Genomic DNA, 16,099 nt, shown 5'->3' on the forward strand with positions numbered 1-16,099 from the left:
CTACCAGCAAGTGACGAATTTTTCCCCGACGAAAATTTTCACCGATAAGGTACTAAACTGAGGACTGGAGTGAGATTCACGATTTTCGCACCGCGGATATCCATTAATATCACGAGTGCTCTGCCAGTTGAGCCATCGGGATTTTGGACTACAAGATGGAGTTGTTAGGACGAATGGGCTAAAATCCTTTACGGCTTGATTGAGCTTTTCAGAAAAAAATTGTAACGTCTAAGTCGAGGATGTCTTTCTTGGGGAGGTTTTGTTTTTGTCAATTTTTCTCGACCACCCTGGATTTTACAGACCACCGTGAACGTCACACCTCCTTAACATAGGGGGTACAGGCTATTTCTGAAATAACCCATTTGAAAGGGTGAACAATGGCCGCCTTGAGAAGCGATGGCTAAGTGGTCAAATGCGTCAAGCCAGGGGATCGCGGTTCGAATTCCCCGCCCCTTCCAATGGTCCACTCAGTTCATAGATAGCCGAGCCGGCTGGCCGTGGACCCCGTGGAAACAATCGAAAGACTGTTTAAGAGTCTTAGATTACTGGGCTTCTCGGTGTTAAAAAAATATATCGACTTATCCATGAGTTGATAGATTAGACAAAAATCACTCACTCGAAGGTGACGTCATTGGGTCCTCTCATTGGTAGATCACAAACAATGTATTCTGTTAACAACCCAATCAGGATGTGAAGATCCAATCGATCCAGGATCAAGCGTGTTTGAGCTAATTGATCGAAATCCAAACCTTCCATGAAAATCTCTTCACACGCGAAAGGATTCTGAAAAGGAAAACAAGGTTTGATTTTGAAAAATTTGGTTTATAAGTTTTCGAAATTTTTTGAAGAGACCTCTTCATAAGTCTCCACTCGAAATTGATTTCCAAATTTTTCAGTGTCTGATTTAAGATTTTTTAGTCCTTTGTAACACTTCGGCAACCAAAACTTTGCTAAATTGCAACCGATTATTTTCTATATTCCGTTTTTCCGGACGAAGTGAATTTCGAAATCCCGTCAAAATTTTCGTTTTATTCCGACAACCGTGAGATCCCAACTCGAGGCCTTAACCTTTTCATTTGGCAAGGGTTATAAAGTTCCCTTTCAAAACAAGACATCACTACAGTGGCTTAACCAACTATTGGGTCAAGGGCTTTCGTTTGCCATGCTTAGATTATCTAAAAAGCTTTTACTTTAGGAGAAAGTGCAAATAAATTGCTAATTTCAGGGATGGAGCCTTAGCAAGCTGGTTGCTTATAAAAATATGTTTATGATTGTCTTACTTGGCTTCTGAGAGCTCTTTCGACGGTCAACATGGTCCAACACGAAGATAAATGACTCAGCGTGATTTCATCTTGCATCTAAAATGTGGTTCAATGATACAGGTATTGGAATTACTTCGAAATAAAACCCCTTCTTTTAAACGCCCCCTCAAATATACGCCCCTCCAAAATCCGAGAAGTTTAATAAAAACGAAGTAATATTATATTGGAATTACTTGTAGATCGCAGTATCTTTCGTGGGACGCAACTAAATGTGGTTTATTCGGGAGTAGATAGGATTTTGAAACTTTTTGAGAGGGAGTCCGCAAATTAAGGCAAAAGTTTTTACGAGCAAAATAAAATGAAGTTACAAGCAAAACTCTCAAATCCCCAAATCTTCAACATGTTTTAACCAAAAAATCAAAAAATAATTTCTTTAAGTTTAAATAAAAAACACGGCAGAGATGTAAAAACCCACGGAAGGAATTACACATACTTTCATGCTTGGAAGGAATTTCTCCAACTCCATATGTAAGATATCTTTGAGATATTCAGCATACAGTAATGAGGGTTCACCTCCCGTCGACGATAAGAAACCAATGGCAATCTCCACACCTTTCAATGTATCGGACACTTGGTGAACACCTATCAGTTCGGACATCATTTGACGTTGCTCACTTGGACCTATCGCCACCTGTTTCAGAAAGAGGTTTAATAGTGTCGTCGAAATTTAATCAAAAATAGGTACGAAGTGCTAGTTCAAATGAGTTAGTAAAGTAAGTAAGTATATTCATCTGGTGGCTGTCGGCAGAGCCGGGAGAGAGGGAGTCTATCCCCTTTTCTTTTTACTAGCTAGACCTGAGAGGTCGAAAGCTGAGGTGAAGCACCTACTCTCAGCTCCCAGTAACTTACCGCCTGGATCAGATTACTGAATGTAAACTACTCATTCGCCGAGTTAGCGATGAGCGCAGATCGAACCCACAACCCTTGGATTGTAAGGCGAATGCTCTTACGACTGAGCTACCCGGCTAGTTCAAGATGGCTTGCTTTACTAACCAAAAACCCATTTCTATTGTAGGGACTAAGTAGATTCTTCTTTTGTTAATGTATACAGGTTTTTCAAAGGTTGGTAAGGTACGCTATTCCCGCCATTATGGAAGAAAACGTTCAAATCGCATATAAAAACGTCTTTTCTAATTCAAATACGTTCATTCATTTTTAACAATTTTGGTTGAATTTTTCACTTGACAAAAACTTTCCGAGAAAATGGAAGTGATCGAAAACGTTTCTTCCTTTAAAGCAATTGTCCTTAAAATGATTTGCGAGTTTTTTAATTGCAAAAATATTTAGTTTCTGATCGAAAGAAAGTTGGGTATTTTCGAATTTTATTTGGCTGAGTGGGTCGGTCAACAATTTCAAACATACCTGCTTCATCTTTCGACTTAAATTGAGGAATCGATCAGTTCCACGGATTTCATCCTGGTATCGGTAGATGGGAATGGATGCTGTGTCAATCAAACATTTATCAAAACAAACATGTTCCATCAGCCTCGTTTCGATGTTATCATAATGATAAGTCACGAAGCGGCCTTCGCCACAACGAATTGAGAAATCGCTGTAACGATACACCAAGGGTTTCAAATCTTCTTCTGGTCTGTAAATTATCACATCAGATTTGTCCAGTTCTCTACATTCTTTCTTGATGAGTGGCGTTGGAAGGGTGGCAAGTTCTTTGTAAGAACCAAGCAGTTCATTCTGTGCCGTAGCCATTAAAACGAGGAGTGTCTTGAGGTAACGACCGTCACCAGAATCTGATGATAGGAGGAAGCTGATTGGCCAATTCTCATTCATTTCATTGCCAGGAAAGTTCTTCTCGCGTTGAAATAAGCCTGAGAAAAAAGAAAAAGAAAAAAGGTTACTCAAAGTTTCCTTATGGAAGGCTTCGATGGGTAAAAATATAAAAAAGTATTAAGAGCATTTAAGGTTTTGTGGAATCTAAAACATCAAATTTCTTAGTAAATTACACACAAAGAACCACACATTGGTGAACATAAAAACCATTTTAAGAATATTGTTAGGCTTAAGACTCAAAAGAACAATTTTGAATGCTCTTATAAAAGAAGCAAGTCGACTCAGAGCTTGAATAGGATGCTTAAGAATAATTTCTTCCCAAATTGACTTTCCAATCAAGATACAGTGAACTTTCTAATTAATTCGAACCTCTATTATTCGAATCTTTCCATCATTCGAACTCAAGAATTGGTCCCCTCAACTGGGAAGACGTATAAATTACTCTCTGTAATTCGAATCTCTCACTAATTCGAATAAAACTTTCGGTCCCTTGAAATCGAATTAGAGAAACTGTAAAAAAATGACATACCATGATTCTTTAGATCACTCCTGAGAATGTTCCAAACTTTGAAGATGGATTCTTTCAATCCATTCAATCGCTTCCCTGAATCTGAATATGAAAATGAGATGAAGTTAAGAAAAAACGCGCCAGCAAAAAATTATGAAATTATAACCTTGTGTGGTTAGATTCACAGATCTGTTAAGCCCGAAGGGCTAGATAAGCGACTTTTATCGAAAAGTGAAGCCTAAGTTTGGAAGGATTTCCTACCAAAGTCACGTGACTAAAATATGCAATTTCACCGGTTTAAGAAATGTGAAATAGCGTTTGCCGCCTACTTTTTTTGATCTCGCGCTCCAAAAACAATTAAAATGCTAGATCCTATCCGCGGGCACGAAATTTAAAAAGTCAATTTTTTGCTTCACTTTTTTTTGCTGGAGAAAGCTTAAAGTTGCATATCTAGCCCTTCGGGCTTTACAGATCTGTGGTTAGATTAGCGAGCGATCTTTTCGAGAAAAAAGCGTAACAGACATTCAAATAGGATATTTTTCAACTTTTCAAACGGAATTTCGCCGTTGCCGTCGCCGTAAAATTCCCCGTGTAAGTTGATCGCATCTTTAAAGATTGATTTGTGTATTGAAGAGACAAAAATGAAAGATAATGCATTTCACCGTGTCTTTTTTTGAACAGAAATTACAATACAATAGTGTTTTAAAAATCTTAATTTAAAAATGATTAATTTTTTTTCACTTACCTACTGGCAAAGTTTCCAATACCGATTTCAAAGTTGTTTGTCGCGAGGTCGCTTTGTCCAGTTGAAAGTTCAAGTGTTTGTAAAGGATAGACTGAAACTCGATGATGTCTGGTAGTAGCTCCATTATCTCGTAAATGTAAGTCTATAAAAATGAAAGGTGTTTTTAGTGCCTAAAAAGTCAAGTTTGGCTAGACTGGAGTCGTTTATAATGCGTGTAATACTAATAATACCAATACTAATAATAATGATAACGGGATTTAGTTTGTATAAAATTGTTCCCTTTATTACTTTTTGCTTTCTTTCTACTATGTATGAATTAGTCGTCTAGCTTGCTAGACTAAGTTTGGCAGCTTTGAAAAATGATTTGGAATGATTGGAAAGTATAACACAAATTTTGAAAATTTTGAAATTAAAATTCAGCAAAAAACTCATTCAGTTAAGCTTAAAAACAAGCATGCATAATGGGCCATTCCATTTTATATCTATACAAGGGGTGGACGAACATTTCCAGGTAATTCGACCAGGAGGTCTAAAAGAGTGTTTTTCATTTTTCCAGGGGGTAGGAAATCATCTTAAAATTTCCAGGGGGTTAAATACTGATTTTCGTCCAACCTCACTCTTAAGGTATGAACTTTCAAAATGTTGCAAATTTTCCACGAGATATCCACACATTCCTGAGAAGCTTTTTTTGCCTTGAAAAGGTTGGTTCAACATCCCGTATGGTAATCTAATGGAACAGCCCAACTTAGACAGGGGGAATATCCAGAATAAAAAATAATCAAAAAATAGCAAGGGGTAAAACAAATATGACTACCTATACCTTTTCAAATAGAGTGATAAGTTGTCTATTTCCTTCACTATTGCTCGAAGCTTTATTTTGAAGCAGTCCTTTGAAATGGTTGAAAGTTACCGGCAGCCGATAACACCATAAGAATGTTGACGTCATCACATTGAACGGTGATAAGGAGGTATTTTCTTTGATTTCAATTTCATACAGATCACGATAGATGGTTTGGGTGTCTGCCAACGCGTTTTGGAATTTCCTCAATTCCATCTCATAAGACTGAAAAAAGGAAAGAGATTTTATCAGACTTTTTTCCAGCCACCTTATCGGTACTTTTTAGGACGGCCCTGACCTGTTGATTTTTTTAACCGTTGCAGATTAAGGTCGTCTGTTTGGATGCGTTCTAGCGTTATTTAAGGTCCTTACCGGCGTGAACAAATCTGGCACGGTTGCGGGATCGGTGTAAAAAGGGCCGATAAAAACATTAGTTGTAAATAAATTTACGGAGCAGATGTTAAGAAAAAATAATGGAGCCTAGGAAACATTGGTATGTTTAATCGCTTCAGTCCATTATGTGATTTCTTTTTTGCTGCCATTTGGAAACCATGTAGGCGTAATTAGGGTAATTCCCTTGAGAGTGGTTTCCACAAAAAAGAAAAAAGCGAATGGAATTCAGGGTTGAGAAAAATTTATAAGATTTGGTATAATTTCGACATACGTGACAGAAGGGTTGGATAAAAACTTGATCTAAACGTGTTTCAAGTTCACTTCGTTTCTTCTGATCTCGCATCTCTGGTAAATTGAAACCTACAGAAAAAAAACAAAAGTTTAAGTGAGTTACAGTAATAATCATTTCTAACATCACCGTTTCGAAAGTAAAATTTTTTTTCATTTTTGGTCCAGTTTTTTCATTTTGGTTGTCTGCCAAATAAAGGAATTTTCGAAATTTTCAAACAATTTCGAATGGCATCGACATGTTGAGAGGAGGGAATTTGACGGTCGAATTTGCTTTCAATATCCTAAGAAACTATGACTTTCGTTCAAAAAGCGTTAATGTAAATCCAGGCGTTCAATTCTGACACCGCGAATGACCTGTTAAAACAAAGAAATGGCGACGTTATGTATGTTTAAGTGTTTTCCGGTGGCGGAGACGGCTAGCTTTTGGTTTCTCTGGACCCTGATCGACTGAGGAAGACATTAACCCTCTGGGTTGTTCCTAATCGTTTCAGTCGCTCCCCGTCCTTAACGAGGAAGAAAAATCTACTGATGTTAATTACTAAACTAGAAATTATATAAACCAATGACCTACCAAGACTTGTGGATTTCTTGTCGGCGATGATCTTCAACAGAACATGCAAAGCCAACCTCGTCTCTTCATTATTTCGATCCAACGAAGATTTGATAAATTCCAAATCTTTTTTCAAATGTGAAATCAAAAATGATTCTACAGAAGTTCCATCCCGTTCTTTCAAGGCAATATTCAAAGCCTAAAGAAAAAATTGACAATCATGAAATCCTACTTTTTCGGATAAACTTGATCCCTTTCCATATTGTTTATGTCGTTTTGTTTTTTAGATTTATACTTTGTAAATTTTATAGTAGTAAAGCGAATAAGTTATTGTCTTTTAGGAGATAGCACTACCATTTTGATTGACGTTTACTCCAGCGGCTTTTTCTTTTGCTTACTTCAGAGAAATTCTATCATAAACCATCGAATTCGACGGAAAAAAAACCCAGAGTAAACGTCAAACAAAAATAGTAGCTCCGTCTCCTAAAAAAATGTTGTTCTTTATAACTATAGAAATAGACTAGAAAGGCCATTGCAGAATAGATCTATGCACCAGTTGCAATGTCTTCCACAGACTCAGCAGCTGATTGGCTGAAAGCAAAAGCGACGTATTGACTGATTTTACGTCACTTTCAACCAATCAGCTATTCTTTGATGTCTACGTAAGTTGTGCGGCCTGCGGGTTGTTTATCCAATGCTAGATTGAAATTGACATTTACGTCCAGATTTTTGAAAACATGCCACGAAAAAGGGCTAGATTCTAGCTAAACTTCTTCGATAGTACTCTTTAAACATACCTGATTAGTTTTGTAAGCATCTCCTGATAACATGGCCATGTGTAGTAAGAATCGGATCAAAGCAGTTGATAAATTGTTCAAATCTCTTTCACCACTATCATACTTGCGTTCTTTGATGGATCCCAAGCAATGACCTCGCTCCGTGTTGTCCCTGTAATAAAAGGAATGACGTCATTAAAGCCATGAAAGTATATAGGTGGACAACTTTTATATACAGCACACTCTCTAATTCGAATTGCTATTATTCGAATCTTTCTGTAATTCGAACAACAATTTTTTGGTCCCTTGAAGATCGAATTATAAAGTGTCAACTGTATACCTTGGATAATTTATCCCAAAACGGAGTCATTTTTTCAATTTTCCATGTGGAGTCGAGACATTATATTTTCTAATCAACTCACCATTTTGATTTTCAAGGCGAGGGAAGGTAATAGCGAGAATTCAATATTCAAATCGATCGTGAATACTTTTAATTTTTCCACCATTAACAAGAATCGCATACAGGTTTTTTTTATGAGAACATCTAAAAATTTTGAAGCCCTCGGATGTTCTTAACTTTTTGAGTTTTAAGCCTAAAAACATTCTTAACATGTTCTTATTTTCACCACTTTCCGAGTATTTTTGTTCATTTTCTTGAGAAATCAGGTAGTTTAGAGCCAAACGAGTATTTTGTCCTTTTTCCTAAGAAATCAAGTGTTTTAGAGTCCTCAAAGCCTTAAAATGTTCTTAACTTGTTTTTAACATTTTGGCCATCGAAGCCATATGCTCTCATATAGTTTGTTATTATATAAAAAAACGGGTACCTGGATTCCACTTTCTTATTTTTGTCATCCAAAATATGAGCATGTCCACCAATGCGGAGTCCGCATCCTTTTTCCGGACACTTTGCTTCTGTGTACGCTCGACCACACTAAAAATACAAATTCAAGAAAGATTAAGCCTTTATGCAATGGACTTTTACAGGTTGGATATCCAGGGGGCTATGGAACTCAAAAAATTGATATCCTCAACATACAGTGGGGGTACGGGAAATTTCTGGAAAAACCCAATGGTCAAATTTGGTTTAGATATCTAATCCGACTTTTGATACACGATGAAAAACCGATACTGATAGTTCAAAAAGACAAAGAAAAAGACGGCCAAACCATCTTTGTAAACCCTGGACCGCTGGACCAAACTTTATCCTCCATCTTTGATCGAATTTTCAGAAGAGCACTGGTACCCTAATGGTTGCACTACTCGATGTGGATCAACTTGTAATTCAATGAAATTTCCCTTTCAAACATTTTTTCACCAACATTGAGTAGTGCTTGCATTGGGGTAGCACTTTTGAAATTCTCTGATCAAAGCTTTTGGTTGGCTGGGATTGAGAAAGTGTGTCCAGAGTTTATATAAAAGATGGTAGGCTGAACAAAAAGGTCTCCACTATCCTATTAGTTTAGACCAAGAAATATACTCTTGACTCCCGTTAAGTATAAGGACCACTAATTATGTATCCCGAGTTTATCGTTCTACATCTGCAATTTGAGCTTTACTAAGTTCATTTGACGTCAATCGATACTTCGATTATCAGCCGGATTGAGAGAGAATGACATGTGAGTGAAGGTAGAGAGCCTATCACCATATTTCCCTAACATCCTGCCTGGTAGTGCTTGGAATTCGAAAAACTCTGTGATCGAAACCTTTACACTACCAATCGGCAGAATGTTAGTGAGACAGTGACCTTCCCAAGCACTACTCTACCTTCACTCGTATACCACTAATTATGATATTAAAGTATGTAATATACCTCTGTAATGACGTAGATATGACCATTCGGACAAGCTAAAAGAAAATGAAAAGAAGGGTTCATTTGAATGCATTCATATCTTTAATCTCATTTGGCCTTTTGTATGTAAATACAAAAAGAAAGCGAAATCAGCGATTAGGAATGTGAAATGTGACTACTTTATCGGCCCTTTTACGCCGGCCCTCAATGGCGTGATGTTTATGTAGCTGGTCTAAAAAGGGCCGGGCTAAAAATGGCTATGGTGTAATAAAAAGGGTCAATAATGTAAGTGAAAAAGCGACATTGCAAAAAAAATTGTGAGTTACCATGAGGAACAAAGTTCATGTTGGTATTTTTCTTTCGGAACTCATCCACAACTGCAAAAGGATCACTCGGCATGGTCGGAAAGTACCATTTCTAAAAAGACGAAAGAGATAAGAATGATTAACAAGTATACTCCGCATTCGTATTGGCCGTAGCATGAAGGTAGAGCATCAAGCAGCTACGGTGCACAAGGTTGTGGGTTAAACCTAACGGCCGGGTCATATCAAAGACTCCGTACTTAGTACAAAAATGGTACTTGGTACCTCTCCGCATGATACTCAGCACTTAAGGGAAGGATCAAGGGTAAGTTGAGCAACCCAGGGAGAAAAAGTTGTACCCCCCGGATAGACAGCTATCAAAAGAGGAGTCTTCTAGTTGCCCCCGATTACTCCACATTCTTGTGTCTATCTTATATCCATAGGAGCGGATATTGTGTAAGTTAACCTGAAAACATAGTGTTCTATGTTCATGCTTATATTTAAACCTTCAACAAACAGTATCGTGGTAATCTTCCCTGATTCTGAAGGTTAATTACTAGTTCAGAATTCTTAACAGGATAATCAGAAGCTTTGAGACATTTAGCCTGTAGATTAACACTGACATATGGTTCTGAGCACAGCCTCCAAATCCATAGTTTCTAGAGGGGTCAAGACCCCCCCTTAAGTGCTAACCCCCCTTAGGAAATTCATTTAAAATTTCACACCCTCCCCCTTAGAAAATCAGAAAATTGAAATTTCGCATAATTCAAGGAAGATCCCCCCTTAGGTAAGAAGACCCCCCCCCCCTTGACTGGCAACGCCCTTAGGAAAGTCATACTTTTAACACCCCCTAGCTTTTGGTTCATCAAAACCCAAGACCCCCTAACTGTAGGGGGCGGGTAGAAACTATGAAATCCTTTTTGTCTTATTACTCTTTGACTTACTTTTTCTCGTTTTTGACATTTAGCAAAAAAAAACAACAATAGACTTTCTAGGTAAGAGCCTTGCAAGAACCCACTTTCAAAGACTAAAGAAAAAGAGACAAAAAAGTTTGGCAGTTACGCTTAGGACGAAAGATCTCAAACATTTGATTATCCCTTTTGAGATTGGCTTACTTGAGATTGTAAAGGTTCAGTTTTGATGACTTTGAAGAAGTACAATAAGGATTGTGGGTCATCACAATGATCCATAATGCAATTAAAATGATGCAACAACTGTTTCAACCCACCATCAATCTCCATCATTTCCACGTTATAAATAAAATTCTAAATGAAAAGAAATATTTGTTTAGTCCTACCAAGAATTTCTATTTCTATTTGGTTGAGTTACAGGAGGCTCTAATGCTTTTATCTAAGGGTATGTTATCCAATAAAATGCGGGTAGATTGTACTTACTTCGTTGCCAACTTTCCGAGCATTGTTCTGAAGAAGAAGAAAGAAACAAAGAAATTGTATTGTAAAATTTGGACGTCAAAATAGCCTGGTTTTTCACGAGGGAGCAGAATAATAGTCCAATATATGGGAACCACCAACTCACAGAGGTTCGAGTTATAATGGCTTTTTACAAAAGCTTCTTAAGAAATTTTCACAGTGCCAACTTTACAAGTAAACAAATTATAAAATTAAGGAGACAAAGTTGTTAAGGTTCGAATTATTGACACTCTAGTGTACTTACTTCATTCGGGTGAATTGGTTAATATACATATATTTACTTTAAGCGTACAAACTTTCGCGATTTCTGCGAAATTTAGCCCTTTTCGAGAGTAAATATCTTTGAAAATTTTGCGAAAGTTTATGCTCAAGAAAAATTCTTGTCATAATGGAAAATCTGTAAAACTTCCAACTTGTAAGATTTTATGGCACTTTTTAGCCTGTTAAAGCCTCAAAAGTCAAATGTCAAAAGTTTTAACCAAATTCAAGAAGTATTTAGTCCCTCTAAGCCATTCTCTCGTGTCAAAAGATTCAAGTTTACGTCTTGATTCACGAAAGTTTATGCTCGCAAAATAGATTTTTTCGTCAATTTTGCGAAATTAAATGTTACTAATTTCTCGATTTTTTGACCTCGTTAAAGTTTGTACGCCTCAATTAGTTTTTAATCTTACTGAAAGTGTATTAGAAGAATTAAAATTGGAGGAAAGAAACAAAAGAATGTTTTCATATCGCTTTTAAAGGAATTACTATAGTTATTGACATTCCTTGATTGAAAGTATTACACCAACCTTAACCCCCTGTGGTGGTACAGAAAGAATGTACTTCTGCATGGTTCCAAGGCTCCATAGTAAATCTTTGCCGTTCTAAAATATAAAGAAGAAGAATATAATTGAATCTCTGTAATTCGATTGTCAAGGGATATTAAATTTTTATTGAAAAGGGTGTAGCGAATTGTAGCAGGTTGGTTTATGAGATTTTAAAGTCGACTCTGGCTTTCGATATCATTGAATAATGGAGGCCCGGAAAACCCGAGTTATTTTTCCCGAGTTATTTTTCCGAGTTACGGAAAACCCGAGTTATGACGTCATTTTCAGAAAATTATGACGTCACACTCAAATTTATAACTCGGTTTTTCTTCCTTCCATTAAATTTTCGAGTTATTTCATGAATTTTAACTCGGTTTTTTTTCCTTCCGTTAAATTTTCGAGTTATTTCAAGAAATTTAACTCGGTTTTTTTTTCTTCCTTTAAATTTTCGAGTTATTTCCAGATTTTAAAACTCGGTTTTATTTCTTCCATTAATTTTTCGAGTTATTTCAAGATTTTTAACTCGGTTTTTTTTTCCTTCTTTTAAGATTTCGAGTTATTTTTCTTCCTTTAAATTTTCGAGTTATTTACAATTTTAAATAATCGGACGGAAGAAAATTTTAGCGCTTTAGCGAATTGATGCTATTTCTATGTATGGTGGACCACTTTCAATTCCTCACTTTTTATTTCAAAGTTTCTTTAACAACATAAAACAACAAGGGGGTGAAAAATCCAATTCCAAACAATAATATCTCTGGAGGGGGTGTCTGTTTTCGTGATTTTTACGTTTTTAATTTAGTTGGTTAATTGGATGAATAAAAACGCAAGTGAAAAAAATAATGAAATTTTGTCTAAACGTTCTTTTGCACTGACAGGTTTCAAAAGCTTTATTTTTCTCTTTCCAATCTTTTTCATTTTTTACGTATATTAAAATCGAAAACAGGAAACCGTTTTTTCAAAGGTTAATTAGATTCGATTGGAACTTAGATAACAGACCCCAAAGCCTCTTAAAAGTATTTTGTTACAGCTAAGGTACTGGGACCAAGTTTTTAGTTCTAAAGTTAAAAGTTTAAAGTTTAATTCTAAAGTGTAAATTCTAAGGAAATAACTCGAAAATTTAAAGAAAGGAAAATTAACTCGAAAATTTAAAGGAAGAAAAATAACTCGACATCTTAAAAGAAGAAAAAAAAACCGAGTTAAAAATCTTGAAATAACTCGAAAAATTAATGGAAGAAAAAAAAACCGAGTTAAAATCTGGAAATAACTCGAAAATTTAAAGGAAGAAAAAAAAACCGAGTTAAAATTCTTGAAATAACTCGAAAATTTAACGGAAGGAAAAAAAACCGAGTTAAAATTCATGAAATAACTCGAAAATTTAATGGAAGGAAAAAAAACCGAGTTATAAATTTGAGTGTGACGTCATAATTTTCTGAAAATGACGTCATAACTCGGGTTTTCCGTAACTCGGAAAAATAACTCGGGAAAAATAACTCGGGTTTTCCGGGTCTCTGAATAATGGAGCGTATTGAATAGTAGAAAGTCGAATTAGATACGTCAATGCAGTACAATTTTGACGCGTCAATCGTAATCTACCTGACAAAATTTAAAACTTCTTTAAAATGGTCATATCTCTATTCGAGTATTACTTGCTGTAGTATACTTTTTTTGCTCAAAATTTCATGCTTCGTCCGATAATAACAATCATTTTTGTAGTATTTGACTTTTGAAAATCTTTAATTTTTTACTGGTCTGAGGGTTAAGAGTTCTACCTGGAAAGTCATTTTTTTAACATTAACCCATTTATTTTTTCCAGGCCTAATTCCCAAGCTCTCAGCTCTCAAAAAAGCCTCGAAATCTACTATCTATCTACTTTTGCACCAATCACATGCCGTTGCGCCCGATAAGCTAAACGCTCTACGGCAATGAACCATGAAATTCCCGTAAAATAGGGTTAGTAGAGGTAAAGGAGGCAGAAAAAAAAACATAAGTATAATACCGATACCTTTTTATTAGGAAGCTGTGTTATATCGTGTGGTAATTTTCGTTTGACGTCAACATAAGGCCCGCCATACACCAGGAATGGATCACTGTTCAATGACTTAAATAGAAGAAAAATGGTATCGAAATAAATTAACAGTACTTTGAAAGAATAGACCGAATCAGTAGACTATACCCTAGACCAAACTTTATCCGCCATCTTTGATCAAAATTTCGAGAAAAGTAGCAGTCTTATCATAATGGAAGCACTACTCGATGTAATGAAATTTTCCTTTCAAAAATAATTTCAACAGCATTGATAGGTACCACTTTCTAAAAACTCAGATTAAAAAGATTTGGGTTTTTCAGGGATCAAAAAACTCTGTCCTGGGTATATAAAGGTCGCAGTGTTCTGAATACCGTTAATAGTCGAATAAAATGAAAATCATTCATAATGATGAAAACCTTTTGAAATTGTGATAAAAATTGAAAATAAAGCCAACCTCTGCAGTTTCCTCAATGTTCAATCCAAAATTGAAGCCGGATTTGAAAACTTTAACAATGATTAACACCTTTTGAAAGTGTGATAAAAATTGTAATCGCACGATGGGTTATTTTTTCTTATTTGGCACGCCCTCAAAGAGAGCAATTAATCGTTAATTGCATCCTGTAGAGAGCAATTATTCGTTAATCACACTCTCCAATGCAGCGCCAATGTTTACAAAATTGATTTTAATGTTTTTTCTTACATTTTTTTTGCATCGAACGTTTTAATTGCATTCGAAATTTATTTTGTGAGAAAGAAAATCAATAAACAACAATAAAAGAAAGACATAAAGAGAAGAGAAAAATATAAAACTCTCAGTGTAATTTCTGTAATTTACTTTCCTAACTGGGAAAAAGTAGTGAAAGCCATTGTGCGATTAGCTCGTAATCACATAATAACTCGTACAATTCGAAAATTGCACTCGTGATTTTTTTGTTTCGAATTTTCCTCGTCCTTTCGGACTCGGAAAATTAATAACAAAAAAATCACTCGTGCAATTATATTCGAATTGCACTCGTTATCATGTGATTACATATACAAAATAAAACAAACCTCTGCAATTTCTTCAAAGTTTAACCCAAAATTAAAGCCAGATTTCTTCACCAGTAACTTTAGTTCATCAAATCCATAATCGAAAATGACATTCCGAAGTATGAATAAATGCGGCTCTGTTTCTCGACCAGAGCTGGTTAAAAATTCGAGGACGATATGGAATAGATCATCTTGTAGCCCACAGACGTCATCATTGAACTTTGTGTTCGTTAAGAATCGCTGGTACATCATTTTAGACACGAATTCGAAACACATTCGCAGCTTGGCTACCATTTTGAGCGAATCTAACGTAACTGGTTGGTCAGTTTGTAACGTGGAAGAGGTTAGATAGAACGTAGCTGATTTCATTTCGGTTGCAATGTTGGATAACAAGCTTGTAGAGTGATAAGCCTCTTCTAATGAAATATTGTCAAATACATCTCTTGAAAGTTTATCCTGAAGGTGAGCAAGAAGTAAAGCGTAAGGATTGAAATCCGGATAATCACCAAGGGGACTATAATCTTCTACCTTCCTCAGGCAAGAAAAGCCACGCGGAGATTATATACACTCAAAAGCCACGCCATTGGATTTCTTGACTTGAGAACAATATAATTTCTATCCCCATGGCTATTTCTATAAAGATTTTCAAGCCCACTGTGGGAAGAAGTTCCACCAAGGTTGCGAGAGGGGTGATATAATGTAAGTTCTATTGCATGATTAAATTAAATCTCAGTTAAATAGAATTTTACCTGGTAGGTGAACATGAACATTTTGCAAATTTCGATTACATTCAAGTTTTCCAATAACAACAAACGTTCCTCGAGAAATCTTTCCAGATACTCCTCAACATCGATATTTCTATATAAAAAACAAGATATATAAACAAGCTTTCAAGAAAGGAATACGTGGAGTGTCAATAATATGTATCTCTTGTACAAAACTCAAAACATTACCCTTGGCACTTGGGGCATGGAACAGTCACCCAGGGGGGGGGGGCTACTCTTTAAGTAAGTAAGTCTGCGACCGCAGTCGGAGGCGACCCGAATGCTCCTCTTTTGATAGCTATCTACCCGAAAGTAGGGGAGGGCGCCACTCTTTCTCCCTGGATTGCTCCACTTACCCTTGATCCTTCTCTTAATTGCTGAGCATCAAGCAGAGAGGCACCAAGTACCATTTTGGAAATCATTGGTATGACTCGGCTGGGGGTTGAACCCACAACCTTGCGAACCCTAGCCGGATGCTCTACCACTGCACTACCTTTGCTAAGGGTTGGAGCTGTCTCCCAAAAACCATAAAAAGTATAATTGAAAATGAAAAATCTTGAAAATATTTAGTCTCTCTAAGGGTCGGTTTTCGGAGATCTAGTCCGTACAAACCCGACATTCTCTAACCCCAGAGTCCAACCCCCACCGGAATGGCTATTTATAATGTTTTATATATATCATGTGACTTCTAAATGTGTAAGTAAAGGGTACATAATTTTGCACAATATATTCGTTTTCGATA

At 36.3% G+C, this 16,099-nt stretch overlaps 2 protein-coding genes across 2 annotated transcripts in view; both read right to left on the reverse strand.

The window, feature by feature from the left end:
• Window positions 1-592: 592 nt before the first annotated feature.
• LOC136805900 (E3 ubiquitin-protein ligase rnf213-alpha-like) lies at window positions 593-15,013 on the reverse strand. Its single transcript, XM_067062475.1, has 18 exons — window positions 14,615-15,013; window positions 13,541-13,636; window positions 11,521-11,595; window positions 10,697-10,723; window positions 10,418-10,567; window positions 9,327-9,417; window positions 9,022-9,056; window positions 8,036-8,142; window positions 7,233-7,383; window positions 6,457-6,634; window positions 5,866-5,954; window positions 5,184-5,426; window positions 4,364-4,505; window positions 3,640-3,720; window positions 2,685-3,148; window positions 1,756-1,953; window positions 1,281-1,358; window positions 593-783 (listed from the first exon to the last, which is right to left on the reverse strand). The coding sequence occupies exons 1-18, from the start codon at window positions 14,960-14,962 to the stop codon at window positions 613-615; spliced, it is 2,724 nt and encodes a 907-aa protein (XP_066918576.1). The 5' UTR covers window positions 14,963-15,013; the 3' UTR covers window positions 593-612.
• Window positions 15,014-15,315: 302 nt separating this feature from the next.
• LOC136805998 (E3 ubiquitin-protein ligase rnf213-alpha-like) overlaps window positions 15,316-16,099 on the reverse strand; it is an 80,685-nt gene continuing 79,901 nt past the window's right edge. The window contains exon 63 of the mRNA XM_067062580.1: window positions 15,316-15,451. Within this exon, the coding sequence (XP_066918681.1) occupies window positions 15,316-15,451 (136 nt within the window). The remainder of the gene's footprint in view (window positions 15,452-16,099) is intronic.

The sequence above is a fragment of the Clytia hemisphaerica genome, unplaced genomic scaffold (genome assembly GCF_902728285.1).
Source record: "Clytia hemisphaerica strain Z4C2 unplaced genomic scaffold, Clytia hemisphaerica genome assembly, whole genome shotgun sequence".
Taxonomy (NCBI): Eukaryota; Metazoa; Cnidaria; class Hydrozoa; order Leptothecata; family Clytiidae; genus Clytia; species Clytia hemisphaerica.